At 38.6% G+C, this 15617-nt stretch overlaps 1 protein-coding gene across 2 annotated transcripts in view; it reads right to left on the bottom strand.

Moving 5' to 3' along the window:
- Nucleotides 1-6535: 6535 nt before the first annotated feature.
- Nucleotides 6536-15617, bottom strand: part of LOC129494795 (zinc finger protein 879) — a 40486-nt gene continuing 31404 nt past the window's right edge. For both annotated transcript variants that reach the window (XM_055301890.1, XM_055301892.1), the window contains 2 exons: nucleotides 15198-15293; nucleotides 6536-10714 (listed from right to left, as the gene is read on the bottom strand). In XM_055301890.1, the coding sequence (XP_055157865.1) occupies nucleotides 9300-10714; nucleotides 15198-15293 (1511 nt within the window). In that variant the 3' untranslated portion in view covers nucleotides 6536-9299. The remainder of the gene's footprint in view (nucleotides 10715-15197; nucleotides 15294-15617) is intronic.

The following is a 15617-nucleotide window of genomic DNA, read 5'->3' as shown; positions in this document are numbered from 1 at the left end:
AGGCTTAGTCAAACAAATTTACAAAGCTTGTGAAAATGTAAGGTGTCTTAATCCTGTGCTTATTCATTAGCAAGTAATACTGGAGTCTGATGTGTTGTATCGAGCAAGTAATGTCAACAGTGAGCTTCATTTGCCCTTGTGGACTTAACTTTGTCAGTTCTGTGAATTTTCTTTTTCAGAAATAGAAGCTGAACATCCTGACTTACTCTACTATACAGCAGCTCAATGACTTAGCAGGAGGAAAGTTTTATTGCCATTTTTAAAAGTCAAGGCTGAGAATGGAATTTTCCTGAACAAGAACTGTGTTAAACTACTGTTTATTAAACATGGGTGGCTTTGGAAATTAGCTTTTGCTGCAAGCTTAATAAATATGTCCTCATAAATTCAGCTGAAAATTCAAGACAAATTAGACCTTCTATGCAAAATTTATTCTGCTGTAAAGTCATTTCAATAACAACTAATACTTGAATCATAAGTAATGTCAGGACACTTTATACACATGCTGCACTGTCAAAATTAAAAGAAAAAGTGCTATCTCCATTCCCATATTTTTTGCAGATACAGATTCTGAGCACAAACTCAGTTCCAGCAGGATTTTTTGGATCTCAATGCAAGTGGAAAGGAAATTTCCATGTTCCAAAATCCATTTAACAGTACAATGGAGGAGCATCCACCTAACCTCTCATTGGAAATGATTCATCTGAAATATAATGATACACTAACAGCAAAATATCAAAAAATAATACAATGAAATTATTTTTTCGAGAGAAGTGCATGCACATGTGGGAGTGTCGGAGTAGGGGGCAGAGGCAGAGGGAGAGAGAGACTCTTAAGCAGGCTCCATGCTCAGTTTGGAGCCCAACCCAGAGCTCAATCTCATGACCCTGAGATCATGATCTGTGCCAAAATAAAAAGTCAGATGCTAAACCAACTGAGCCACCCAGGTGCCCCAGAATAATCTAATGAAATTCTATAAATGAATTCTAAGCAGTGAATACGCTCTTCAAATCATAGGTCCATGGACTAATATCAATAATTAACAATGTCTGTGTGAAAGCATATTTTCAAAGATGAAATATTCAAAATGTCATTACAGATAGTAATACAGATCTGTATTAACAGATAAGCATTGGGAGTACATTTTTTATAACTTTGTTGAGAGAGAATTCACACACCATGCACTTTACCCATTAAAGTGTACAACCTGGTGTTTTTTTTATTTATAGAGCTGTATAACCATTAGCACAATCTATTTTAAACATTTTCATCACCCAAGAAGGAACTCCATAACCAGGAGCCTTCCAAGCTGGATTCTAAACATTACAGATAAATGGAACTATAGGAATTGTGGTCATTTGTGCCTGTCTTCCATACTTAGCACGATGTTTTCAAGATCGGTCCATGTGGGGGCACCTGGGGGGCTCAGTAGTTGAGCATCTGCCTTCAGCTCAGGTTGTGAACCCCTGGGCTTGTGGGATTGAGTCCTACATTATTAGGCTCCCTGCAGGGACCCTGTGTCTCCCTCTGCCTATGTCTCTGCCTCTCTCTCATGAATAAATCAATAAAATCTTTTTTTTTAAATCGGTCCATATGGTAGATTTCTCAGTGTTTCATTTCTTTTCATTGCCAGATTATATTCCATTGTCTGATGCTACAAGCATGTACTTAGCCATTCGTCAGTTGACAACCATCAGTTTGTCTCTACTTTTTGACTGTTGTACATAATACTGCTATGAACATTCATGTGCAAGTTCTTATATAATTGTAGGTTTTTATTTCTCTTGGGTATATACTTAGGAATGGAATTACTGAGTCATAGGGCAGCTGTATACTCAACCTTTTTAGGAAATGCCAGATTATTTTCCAAAGAGGCTGAGTTAGTTTGTACTCCCACTAGGAGTGCATGAGGGTTCCAATTTTTCTATGTCCATGTCAACACTTTTTATCTCTTTTTTATTCCAGGCATCCTAATGGGTATACAGTGGTATCTCCTTGCATTTTTTTAAAAGATTTTATTTATTTATTCATGAAAGACACAGAGTGAGAGGCAGAGACATAGGCAGAGGGAGAAGCAGGCTCCATGCAGGGAGCCCGATGTGGGACTCAATTCTGGGACTCCAGGATCACACCTTGGGCCAAAGGCAGACGCTCAACGGCCGAGCCACCCAGGGGTCCCTTCTGGTTTTGATTACCATTTCCTTGATGGTTAATGAGGATGAGTATTTTTTCATGTGTTTCTTTTACCATCTGTGTATCTTCTTGGGAGAAATGTCTGTTCAGATCCTTTGTCCACTTTTGTTTGTCTTTTTATTATTGAGTTGTTAGTAGTTTTTCATATGTGCAAGATAGTACTTTATCAGATACATGATTTGCAAGATTTCTTTCCCATTCTATGGATTGCCTTTTTACTTTCTGGTTGGTGGCCTTTGGTCCACAAGTTTTTAATTTTGATGATGTCCAGTTTACACATTTTTTTTCTTTTCTTCTTCGTGGTTTTGGTGTTATATTTATGAAATCCCTGCCTAACCCAAGGTCACAAAGATTTATGCCTAAGTTTTCTTCTAAGAATTCTTTTTTTAAAATCATTTTAGCTCTTGCATTATGTCTCTGATCCACTTTGAGTTTATTTTTGTATGTGGTGGGGTAGGGGTCCAACTTTTTTTGTATCTAGGTGTCCCAGCATCACTTGTTGAAAGATGATTTGTTCCCAATGGATTATATTGGTAAGGTCCATTTTAATGACAAGGAATACTAACTTTAAGCAAAACAGTTATTCCCCACCCCAGAAAAGATTTCTAGTCTCAACAGTAGGCCAGTACTACAAAAAAAAAAAATTACTCAATTGTTATATTTTTATTTTCATCATTAAAATGTATGGAAATTTCTTCCTTGCTATACAACCTACATAACATCCTTGATCTTGCTCTTCCACAAAGCCTAAAATATTTACTATCTATCCCCCAAATTTGCAGACTACCAAGACATTCCATAGGACTCAAATTAATGCATAACTTTTAAGTCATTACTAAATGTCTCAAGACGATTTAAGAAACAACCCATTTCAACGCTAATAGATTCTTGTGGTGATGTAACTGTAGTTCCTTATAGCACATCTATCACCACTACTGTTTCAGAGCCTCAGCCACAGACCCATACATGTTCCAGAGCAAGAGGAGGCTATTTCACAAGGGAAAGAGCTCAGGATGAAGACACAGCTGCCAGGTCCCAGTCCCAGGATGGGAGATGCTGCCTTTCTTTTCCTCTGAGAGCAGCTTCTTCTCTGGGTTTTATCATGTTTGTTTCCACCTCTCTACTAGTTGTAGCTTGGAGCAGCTTGCCTTTGTCCTGTAGGGGCAATGTGGTGCTGACTCTAAGAAACCAACTTCCTTTCCAGAAGGAGCAGCTTTTTGAACATGGTTTCTCCTGCCCTTCAAAGGTAGTTCAACTTTTATCCCAGTCTTGGTTTTCAGGGACTGTTTCTAGTTTTAGCCCTTTCAACACCTGGGACCTTTGCTGAATATGTCATATGTAACAAGGAAAATCCTTTAAAATATCTGTCCTTTCTATGTGGGAAATGTGATTTCTGTGGTTGAAGAAATAACTGAGGGCAGAGGTAGAGCAGCAGAGGGCAGTACAAAGCTACCAAAGCAAACAGGGTCACAAGCAAACATATGAAGCAAACTAATCTCTCCACAAGACAGAACAGAAAAAGCCACTAGCAGCCCTTTTTGGTGTATATCACACAAATCTTATAGTCTTTGACAACAGGGCTTCCTCGCTGCTAATTATAGGATTGAGGTTGTTTTCATCCTGCATTAATTCCGAAAAGGTTTATTCTTCCTTATTCTGCCACAGTTTCTGTATCTTTCCTAAAAGAGGGAAGAGTGTGAACTGGGAAATATACTTGCAGAACTGGTTTACCAGAATACACAGGATATGGATCAATACAAGTTAGATGCCTTCTGGCCTTAAGTCACTAACTGCTAAGGGACCCAATATGGGAACTTCTTGGTAGAATAATGACAATCACTCACCAGAAACATAAACAGATTAGGAGGCAGTTTTCATTGGTTTAGAGTATTTCAATGGTATGACTGAGAATGTGCTGTCAGTTCATCAGGGTGTGATAAGAGTTGAAGTCAATTATTTTCCATCCTTTGACTTTACTTTTTGAAATTGTTTTGGTGACTCTAATTCCTTGCCTTTCCACATAAATTTTTAAGAAGCTTGGCTGTGCCTATGGAAACTTCTACTGAAATTTTTACAGTTGTGTTAAATCTATAAACTGATGAGAATTGACAACTAAATGACATATTCTGATCTATAAACATAGCATGTCTATTTAGGACTTATTGTTACTCACCAACATTTCATAGTTTTCAACACAGAATTGCCACGCATTTGCCAAATTTTCTTTTTTCCTTTTGGAGTTATTGCAAATGGAGTCGCTTGTTGAAATTTATTTTCTAAATGTTGCTACTGCATAGATACAGAAATTAATTTTTGTATGTTAACCTAGTATCTTGTGACCTTGTTAAATAAACTCCTAGTTTAACTCTTAATGTTCAAAGAGCATCTTTGTTGATTCCCTGGGGTTTGTAAGTGGACAATCTAGTTATCTGAATGAAGATCATTTTATTCCTTCCTTTCTAAAACAAGTGCCTTTCATTCCTTTTCCTGCCTGATTGCAAGGACTTCCAGTACAAAGTTGAATAGGACACGTGGACTTACTCCTGATCTTAACATCATTCAGTTGGTTACCATTAAGTATGATGTTAGTTGTGGGGTTTTGGTAGAAGCCTTTATTAGGGTGATTCCTCCTCTATTTCTAGTTTTCTAAGTTTTTTTTTTTTTTTAGTTTTCTAAGTTTTTATCATAAGTGGATAATTTTGTATTCTCTCCCCCTCCATCAGTTGGTAGGATTGTGTATTTTTTTTCTTTCTTGTTCAGTTTGGATAATACATGTGAATCTACAAGTTCACTCTTTTCTCTGTCACATCTATTCTGCTACTGAGTTCTTCCAATGGTATTTTTTCAGTAAATCTTGTTATTTTATTTTTCAGTTCTAAAATACCCACTTGGTTCCCTTTTTAAAACATTATTTATTTTCCTGCTGAGAATTTTGAAGTTTCCATTCAAGAATGGTCATACTTTTTGAAATACTATTGTAATGCTTACTTTATAATCCCAACATGTATGTTATCTTGGGAAAATATTTGCTGTCCTTTTCCTAGGAATATTTAAATTTTTCTGATTTTTATATTTTGTGCAATTCCGCATTATATCCTGGACATTTTGAGTATTATGAGACTCTGGGTCCAGATAAGGGTGGAGTATAGGCTTGCATACACAACATTAGGAGTTTCTTTTTCTCTTACCACCTGACACATTCCAGTTCCCAGAGGTTACTTCCTTTTTCTGGTCTTCCAGTTAAAAATTCAAGGCTTTAGATTCTTTCTGCTTGCGCCTCATGGATAAATTTACCTTTAGGTCCAGGTAGCAGGAAAATAGTGCCTCTGGACAGGGAGAAGCATTCCCTTCCTCAAAGGTTTAGATGCCTGCTTAACCACCACTTCCTTCCCACAAGAATGCCTGAGAGTGCCAGAGTGGTCTTACTTCAAATTCTGGTTTCCTTCTTAAATCTGCCTTCTACCATACTATTCGGGGTACTCAGATGGCTTCTCCATGCATTCTTTCCAGGGTTTTTATTTATTTTTGGTGGGAAAGACAAGGTGGCAGGTGCATACTACATTTAAACTGGCACAAGAACAGATGCTTGGGTGGCTCAGTTGGTTCAGCATCCAACTCTTGATCTCAGTTCAGCTCTTGATCTCAGGGTTATGAGTTCAAGCCCCACATTGAAAAATAAAGTGGAAGAAAAACTAACCAAAAGTTATTTTATGTCCAATGATTATATCCCCAGAGAATAAACTCTCAAACAGGAAATTTACAGGAGTATAAAGGAAAAATTCTGACTAGAAGTTTCATATTCATCATTCACTTTTTGTCTCAAATTTTTATTAAAATTATAAACACGGAAAAATGTAAAAGATGACCATGAACATCTCTATATCTTCTACAAAGATGACTGATTTTTCACAACAGTTGACGAATTTTTTACATACTCACCTTAACATGTGCTGCAGATATGACTTTTCAAACTTGAAAACTTTTACATGCATCTCCTAAGAATAATGGCATCATCCTATATACCTCAATATCATTATCACTTCTAGAAAAATTAAACATGACATTATCTAAAATCCACTCCATCCTCATATTTCTCCAAATATCCCCCCAAATGTCTTTATAGTTGTTCTAACTTTTATGAATCAGAAATCAACTAAGGATCACACCTTGCTTATGATTCTTGAGTACCTTAATCTAGAATTCTTTTTGTACTACTACATTGGCTTTTTGAGATGTCCAGGCCAGTTCTCTTGCACAAAGTCTCAAACTCCGGGTTTGTCTATTTCCTCATCATGTAATTCGACTTGTTCCTCTATTTCATCTTTCTTGTCAACAGAATCATAAATTTGGTTAAGAGGTTTAATTAGATTTTCATTAAATACTCTTGGCAAGAATACATCGCAGGTGATCATGTGTGCCTCATATCGCACCTCATCAGGAGCCACATAATGTCAGATTGTCTCACCAGTAGTGAAACTCAGTTTGACAGCCAGATCTCTCCATTATAAAGGCATAGCTTTTCTTTGCAATTCATATCTGTGACCTTTGACACCATGCTCCTTAAATTTTTTTTCACCTAATGGGTTTATCATCCATTGAATTTGTCTGATTTAATTACATGAAGGTTTATAAAATGGTGATTTTTCTAAATCTGTCATTCCACATACAGTTAAAAGATGGCATTCTTCAAATTAATTTACAGAGAGAGATTTCCTTTTTTTTCCCCACTATTTTTCCATTATGGGCACATTTTTACTTAGCATGTTATAACCAATTACAGTGACTTTTTGTTTGTTTGTTTAAGTTATCTTAAATTTGACCAGTGAGAGTGCCTTCAAGTTGGCTCCCATGTCCTTCTGACATTGTCCTTTGAGTGCTTAGTCTTTAAGTGCTTTTTGTTTTGTTTCATAAAAAGATACCTTAGACACAGCTTATACTTACCCTGCTCCAAATATGGAATCAGCTATTTCTTCAATGAGCCTGGGTTCCCCCTTACTGGGGAATAGCATTTGGAAACCATAATCTGGGCACAAAGCATGCTCATTGCTATTGGATAACCAAACATGTTTTTTTTCTAGAATATCTTACAAATGGCTCTGTACAATGTTAAACACTGAGTCTTTTTAAAAACTCATGTCTTATAAATATACCTAAATATATAAAGTTATTTTCTAATGAGCTAAGGCAGGTCAAGAAATAGGCTATGCTGAAAGCCTGCATTGAATTCTAAAACCTTTCTCAGACAGAAGGTTCTAGCTACTTTTATTAGAACACTTTTTAAAATGATAGTGAGATACTGTGAGAGTTAAAGTGAGATATAAAACTGTGGAAGTAGGCCCAGGGAAAAATGCAGTGTATGTTAAAAATATGGAAAATCTTTGGAAAACCAATTTTAACTGATGACTAGAATGCTTAATTATAAAATATTCACATACTTCTTTATACAAAATAATTCCTAAGAGATAAATAACAAAAATAAAAAGGCAATCTCGTATGTGAAAATTCCAAAAGCAATTTCACCATTTAGCTCTCAGCTAAGTTTGAGAATTTATGTACAGTTATTATAAAAGCAGGTATAATGGACACAGAGGAAAAAGAGAGAATAGGACTGTAAGTCAATTAAAAAGACTGCAGTTGGGACTTCTGGATGGCTCAGTGGTTGAGCATCTGCCTTGGGTTCAGGGCACGTCCTAGTCAGGGGATCAAGTCCCTCATCGAGTTCCCCACAAGGAGCCTGCTTCTTCCTCTACCTGTGTCTTTGCCTGTTTCTCATGAATAAATAAAATCTCAAAAAAAAAAAAATAAAGGACTGCAGTTAGGAGGAACCTGTCAAATACAGAAATGAAACTGATAAAATTACAATTGTGCCTTAATCAGTTTACAAAATAAATAGTGAATAGTATCCTTGAGACTTGAGGTTGGAAGCCAATTATTAATATTAGTATCTATAATTATCACAGAAAACCAAGGCTGAAAACTTAGATTCTAGCCTTGACTTTGCCCAACAAGCTCAGTTTCATTAGTAAAGTGAAAGGCTACAAATAAACTAAAATTTCTCCTGGTTCATGGGACTCCTGGGTGGCTCAGCAGGTGAGTGTCTGCCTTTGGCTCAGGGCGTGATCCCAGGAGTCCTGGGATCGAGTCCCACATTGGACTCCTTGTGTGGAGTCTGCTTCTCCCTCTGCCTGTGTCTCTGCCTCTCTCTCTCTATCTCATGAATAAGTAATCAAATCTTTAAAAAAAATTTCTCCTGGTTCTAAGAGCTACCACTGTATAGTTAGATTCTGCAAAAGCACCATCTGCAATAGATAAGAGAGTATTTGTGTGACAGTCTCCTCCCCTTGCTTCACTTCACTGCACCTTCTATAATGTTATCCTAAGACTATTCAGTAATGTTAAATCATATCAAATTAAGAAATAATATAAGGAAAAGAGATTCCATTTGGGCAAAACTTTAATTTTCAAAACTAAATTCTAAATTAAGCCACATTTTTTTAATCATCAAAGATTTTTGGAAAAAATATACATATATTCTAAAGCTATGTGTGTATGTATGTATGTCCTAGGTGTACATACATATATTTATATATACAACCTGCAGGTGAGGCAGTTCATAAAAAATGAGCTTGATTATTTCCACATGAAAACCTGAATTTAGAGAATCCATTTCTACCTTGAACTTCTCTTTATGGAAAAGGGTGTGTCCTCTGCTTGCCTGCCATTTTAGCAAATATGGCCTCATGCTTACATTATTAATTCAATGGCTCCTTTTAAAAGAAAATTCATATCAAAGCTTACTCTTAGAAAGGGAATAAACTCCAATGAGAGATACCAAACATATTCCATTATTTTCATATTTTTAAGTTAGGCCTTTTATGTTTTTCCATGAATTAAAATTTTTCTATATATTTAAAAACCTTATTAGCATTTAATAGTTCTTATAAAATTTGAGAAATCAGTGCTTTTCATAATCCTACTGATCAATTTCACCATTACTTAGTGGTAACTAGCATATTTTCTCCAGAAGTAAAAAAAAGACTTAATCTAATGCAGTCTGTGCCCTATTTATTATTCTCTAATGAGGAATCTTAAATTATTTGAGAAAAGAATTAAACTTCACTGGCCTTATCTCCTCTAAGAAATCTCTGATACTGAGTAAGAGAGGAACTATAGATAAAAGGCTTCCCATATTCCTTCCATTTATAGAGTTTTTCCTTATTGTGAACTTTTTTGTGTCTGCACAGATTTGATCTGTAACTGTAGGCCTTCCCGCACTCCAGACACTTGTAGAGTTTCTCCCCAGTATGGATTCTCTCGTGCTCAGTGAGGAATGAATACTGGCTGAAGGCCTTCCCACACTGATTACACTGGTAGGGCTTCTCTCCGGTGTGAATTCTCTGGTGCCTGTAAAGATTGGATTTGCAACCAAAGGCTTTACCACATTCTCCACAGCTATAAAGCTTTTCCCCAGTGTGAATTTTACGATGTTCATTGAAGGAAGAATACTGGTTGAAGGTTTTCCCACACTCGGTACACTGGTAGGGTTTCTGGTCCATGTGAATTCGCTGGTGTTCAGTAAGGGTTGAGATGCGTGTGAAGGTTCTTCCACATTCCAAGCATTTACACAGCTGCTCCCCAGTATGAAGCCTCTGGTGTTCAGCCAGGGAGGCAAATTGGCTGTAACCTTTCCCACATTCACTGCATTTATAGGGTTTCTCCCCTGTATGGATTCTTTGGTGTCTTTGAAGTTTTGCTCTACAGTTGAAAGCCTTCTCACATTCGGTACATTTATAGAGTTTCTCACCAGTATGAATTCTCTGATGTACAGTGAGGGTTGAACACTGGCTAAAGGCTTTCCCACATTCCTTGCACTGATAGGGTTTCTCTCCAGTATGCACTCTGAGATGCTTGATCAGGGTTGAACTGCTGCTGAATGCTTTCTCACATTCATTACATTTGTAAGGTTTCTCTCCGGTATGAATTCTCTGATGGGCAAGAAGGGATGATCTGTGGCTAAAGGTTTTCTCACATTCACTACACCTGTAGGGTTTCTCACCGGTATGAATTCTCTGGTGTTCAATCAGATGAAGACTCTGGTTGAAGCTTTTCCCACATTCATTACAAATATAAGGTTTTTCTCCTGGATAAATCTGGAAGCATCTCATTAGGTCAAAATTCTGTTTAAAATCTTTCCCAAATGTGTAATATATATTGGGTATCCTTCCTACAGGAACAATCTGTTGTGTAACAAGAATTGTGTCTATAAGGAAGCCTTTCCCCAACTCAAGACTTATCTGCTTTACATCTCCAATCCCGGGATTTTTGTGGGAGGCCACCATTTGCCTAAGAGTTTTCTTCTGTTGCTTCTGTTCTGTCTCACTCTCAAATTCCATAGTTTGTCCAAAATTGGTGTCCCAGTGACCAAACTTAACGGACCTTTTCTTTATTATTCCCTGAAATGTCTCTTCTCTAGAAATGTCCTGTGTGGAAGGCAAGGCTTCCATTTCAGGCTGAGTCTTGAAACCTGGAATGAGTCAGGAGCATTAACGATGGTACCTCTACTGGGAGAGACAAACGCATCAGTAGAACAATAACACTGGCAATAGTACATATAAAAGAGCTGCAATACCTCTTTTGATCCCAAATATGGACTTGCATCTAGGGAAAAAACAGGACACGATGGAAAGAGAGGTGAAGAGGAGAAGGAGTGGTGGTGTGGGAGAATACAGTGGATGAATGAACACTAGAAACAAATGAAGACATTGCAATTTGCAAGAAGTAAATGCAGGGAGAACTGGCTAGGCAGAAGATATGAGGCTCAGAAAAATGTCAGCTCATAAGCTCCAGTTGGATACTGTGGGATATTTCCTACTCTGTATACTGAGCAATGAAGCGATATTTTGTCTTTATTTTCTCCTTAAAAAAAAAAAAAGTTTCACTTATGGGGCACCTGGGTGGCTCAGTCAGTTGAGCATCTGCCATCAGCTTAGGTCATGATCTCAGGGTCCTGGGATCAAGCCCTGCATCCAGCTCCCTGCTCAGCAGGGAGTCTGCTTCTCCCTCTGCCCTTCCATCCTGCTCATGTGTGTGTTTGCTTTCAAATAAATAAATAAAATCTTTAAAAAAATAAAAGTTTACTTATTTTCTCTTTTTTAGTAATCTCTACACTCAACAAGGGACTCTAACTCACAACCCCAAGATCTAGATTTGCATGCTCAACCAACTGAGCCAGCCAGGCTCCCATTTTCTCCTCTCTATTCATATGTGGCTTTTATTATGTTTTCCCCCCAAGTTCTCGCTAAAACTCTATACATATTAGGCAGCCTGCGTAGCTCAGCAGTTTAGCGCCACCTTCAGCCCATGGCATGATCCTGGAGACCCAGGATCGAGTCCCACGTTGGGCACCCTGCATGGAGCCTGCTTCTCCCTCTGCCTGTCTCTGCCTCTCTCTGTGTGTCTCTCATGAATAAACAAAATTTTAAAAAAATATAAAACTCTATACACATTAATTTTAAAAATCTCTGCTATGTTTTCCTTCAGTTTTGTAAATCTGTATGTGAATATGATTTCATATCATAGTCTGTAAAAAGAGGATGTTCAGCCTTTAAAACTTACAGCAGCCCTGAAGCATGGCTGCGTTGAGGATATCTGATTTAAATTCAGGATGCTGACTATAAAAAAGAGGAAAATACAGAATAAATCAGCCACATTCAACAATCTATCCCTGGTGATTGGAAGAATAACAGCTTTTTCATACCACCCTGCCACCACTTTTCCTCTTCCTATTTGATCACAAGGAGAAATAGATACATTTCTCTCTTCTAATAAACTGCAACCAGAAGATTACCTCCTTTGTAGGAATCTTTTTAGGCTAATGAAAGTCTACAAGAAATGCAGAGTCAATATGCCCCAAAATTCTGAAATATACCCAAACCCCAAGCTCAGATCTGATGTTAAGTCAAGGATTTAGCTTGAGCTGATTCTAAGGAACTGTGGGTTAAAATGTGGCTCTCTTTAATCAATCCATGATTGAAAATAGATTAAAACTAAGTCTTTCTAAGGAGCTAATTATATGTACTTAAACAATAAAACAAAGTATTACTAGGTGATTTATGTCAATAAAATTCATCCAGTTTCAGTAATGAAATATATTTTATTAAAATCAAATAGTAAGAGAAAAAGATATACAGGCTATAAATATGTATAAAAATACAGATTTTTCTTCATGATGTTAATGGGAAACCTAGCAGTTTTGATTTTAAAGTATCAACTAGGATACCCTCTCTCTTTTCATCCTTTGCCACAATAGGACATCCCTTGCCCATCCAAAAACTTATCAGGCTACTCTAACATTGTTTTTCTAAAGAAATTTAACTAGTAAAGCCTAGATTAGCCATCTCTTTCTTAGAATTCCACAACATGTTTTACTTACATATTCTATCACTTAATATTTTTTGTATTGAAGCCTGAAAATAATTCAAGTATTTCTTCGAGGAGAACAGTGGATACATCTCATGATTATTTGTTAATCCCTTACTATGCACATGACAAGTTCACAATTAGAATGACTTACATAAAAAAATAATGTGTGAACAAGCAGAGTAAGTTGGAAAAATTATGAAGGGCAGGTGACCTCAAAAATGAAAAGACATTCTCTCCTCACATGTTGGACTCCTAAAACCCAACCAGGCATTTATTGAACAAATAGTTAATAATCAATAATAACGTGAAACAAACAAGTGACTAGAGAGAAGCCTCTTTGACACGAGAAGCCTCAGGTGTATATAATTCAGGGAGTGGTCTTATAAAGGAAAGTGGATAATAAAGAGGGGATGGATTTCAGTAGAACAAGAAAAGAGGACTTTGCATATCAGAAAGAAGGCCTGAGCAAAGTCATCTGGCAGTGGGGAAGTAAACCTATTTAGGGGAGGCTAACTGACTAAAGAAGGAAATCCAGGTTGGAATTTGTTAAAATTTTGATTAAACAGTATGAGGCTGGGCATAGAATTCCTAAATAGTGGGCAGAGGAACTCAGAATAATACAGGTGTTGTACGTTCTCAGGCAGGTAATAATAAGACGAAGCGGTCAGATCTGGGAAAGGAGACAGGTTGGACCAGAGCAAGGACAGAGCAGAAGCAGAGCAAGCAGAGCAGTGATGTAACTGCCGTGGTCTGGCTGTCCTGAGTTCTTAATTTTGAGCTTCATCAGCACTGAGCTCATCATAAAGGCAGCTCAATTAGATTCAAAAACTATTAGCTAAGTGCAGGATATTTGATGCCAGAGGCACAGAAGGCAAAGAAAGACCTTGTCTCTTCCTTACATATACATGATCCAATTAGGAAAATAAATAATAACAAAGGAACTATAATTAACTCTGACAGATGCTGTCATGGATGTATTCAATGCATGCAGAATGTGCCATGTGAACTCAAGTGATTGAGAAATGAATAGTGCCTGGGAAGGAGGAGAAATGAGAACCTATAGATCAGGTGGGCAGATGGATCCTGAAGGGTGAGAGGGTTTCCAGGGGATAAGACGGAGGTGGTAATCCAAGAAGGAATGACACACAAATTAATGAGTCTGCAGGTTTGGCCAGAACACGTGACTGACATGCAAGTGGCCCTTGATTCCCACAGAGGAACATGGAGACAGGCTCTGAAGTAGGTTTAATGTCACAGTAAGAATAGTTCTTGCCTCTGTGGATAATGGAGAAACAACAAAGTCTCTTATCGTAGAGATTAACACCTGAGTTTCAAAAAGATCTCTCTGCTGATGGCACAGAGGGTGGGAACAGGAGAACAGGCTCAGAGAGGGTAGGTAATCTTCCCAGAGCTCAGAGCATGTGTAAGCAGTGGCAGGGCTAACGTGAGATTAGGAATGCCTAAATTCAAGTCATGATCTTAAGTGCTATGCTGCACAACTCACTAAACCCTTTATCTGGAGAAAAATGTATTTTGATAAAGGTGAAAATTATCTGTGAAGAGAATGAGGGGGGAAAATGCCAATAAAGGCAAGAATCATAGATTAAAGGCCAAAGCACAAAGACAGAAGCAAAATGTTATAAATCCATGTCCCACTGGGAACAGAAAATACCTGGTGCTCTGGATTTCTATCACTGCTCTTCAGCTATCTGGCTCTATGAGCGAAGGGTTTTACAACCTCCAAGGCACTGTTCCTTCTGATATAAAGAGAGGAATCTAAATTTGACCATCTTTAAGTGATCCTCCAACTCCCACAACTGGAAGTTTTAGTTTAAAGACCAATGAGATTTGCCGAGGCTAGAAGAGAGGTATACACATGACAGGTCTCAGGGCCAACCCCAGCTCTGTTCCTGGAAGGCAGCTACACCTGTCCACATGCCACGGTCTCTGGCTGCATTTGCTTTACAAACATGGAGTTAAAGGATTGCAGTAGAGACCTCTGGCCCCCAATGCCAAACTATTTACCAGCTGGCCTATTGCAGGGAAAGTGTGCCAGGCCCTGGGCTAGAAAGGCAACAGTGGTCAAGGAGAGCTGGTTGACTCTGACAGTGGGACAAGATGGCCCACTCCAAGGAGATACAAGGGAAATGTTGAGTTAAGAAATCAGAGACATGGGTGCATTGACAACACTCTGAAATAGGAGGCTGGTGAGAGAAATTTAAAAAATTCAAAACAAGGCAGAAGGTGTAAAGTATTTAAAATCTGTTGGGCATGAACATGTATAAATGCAGATGGAAAGAAAACTGTGAAGGCCAAGATGGCAGAAGAGGGTGAGAGAGGCCGCAGCAAAGGAAAAGAGGTAGAAAATGTGGAAGTGTTAGGGAAGAGAAGAGAGTCCACACGAGGGCCTTCTGGATGCCAAGAAAACCATTCTAACCACAGAGCCTCCTGTCAGGAGGCCCTGGCTCAGAATTTCCAGGGAACTTCTCCCAGTGCTGCTTCCTCATGACCTGCTCATGGGTAAGCACTGCCCCCGCCGCCCCCCCGCCCCCCCCCCCCCGCCCATTCCCCAGCCACTCACTCACCTACACAGGCATCTTGAGGGACTTCCCTGTCCACGGTGCAGGGATCTTCTCCTTGCTGCAACTGGTAGATCACCTTTGGCATTGAGAATGGAATCCCTGCTCGTGAAGAAGGGAATAGGGATTGAGTGGGTGGTACAAAGGGCAACTCCAGAGCTCAGGCACCAGAACCACGGTGTGGAGAAGGGAGCCTGGGGAGCTGGGAGCATGGGTGCTTCTCAGGGGGCCTGGGCGCTTGAGATGGATTGGAGTGGGGAGGTCTCAGTTTGGAACTGATACAGGGCTCTACCTCGACAGGTCTGTTCGTTCCTCAGACTCTAAACTGAGACCCAGTGATTGGAGAAGGAGGATGCTGGTCAGGAGGCAGGGTGGGAGGAAAGCAGAGGAAGGAGAAAAGCAGAGCGTGAAGGGCATCCTGTCATA

Source organism: Nyctereutes procyonoides, unplaced genomic scaffold (genome assembly GCF_905146905.1).
Source record: "Nyctereutes procyonoides isolate TBG_1078 unplaced genomic scaffold, NYPRO_anot_genome, whole genome shotgun sequence".
NCBI classification, from domain to species: Eukaryota; Metazoa; Chordata; class Mammalia; order Carnivora; family Canidae; genus Nyctereutes; species Nyctereutes procyonoides.
Note: the sequence above shows the minus strand (reverse complement) of the source record. Positions and strands in the feature narration are given on the sequence as shown.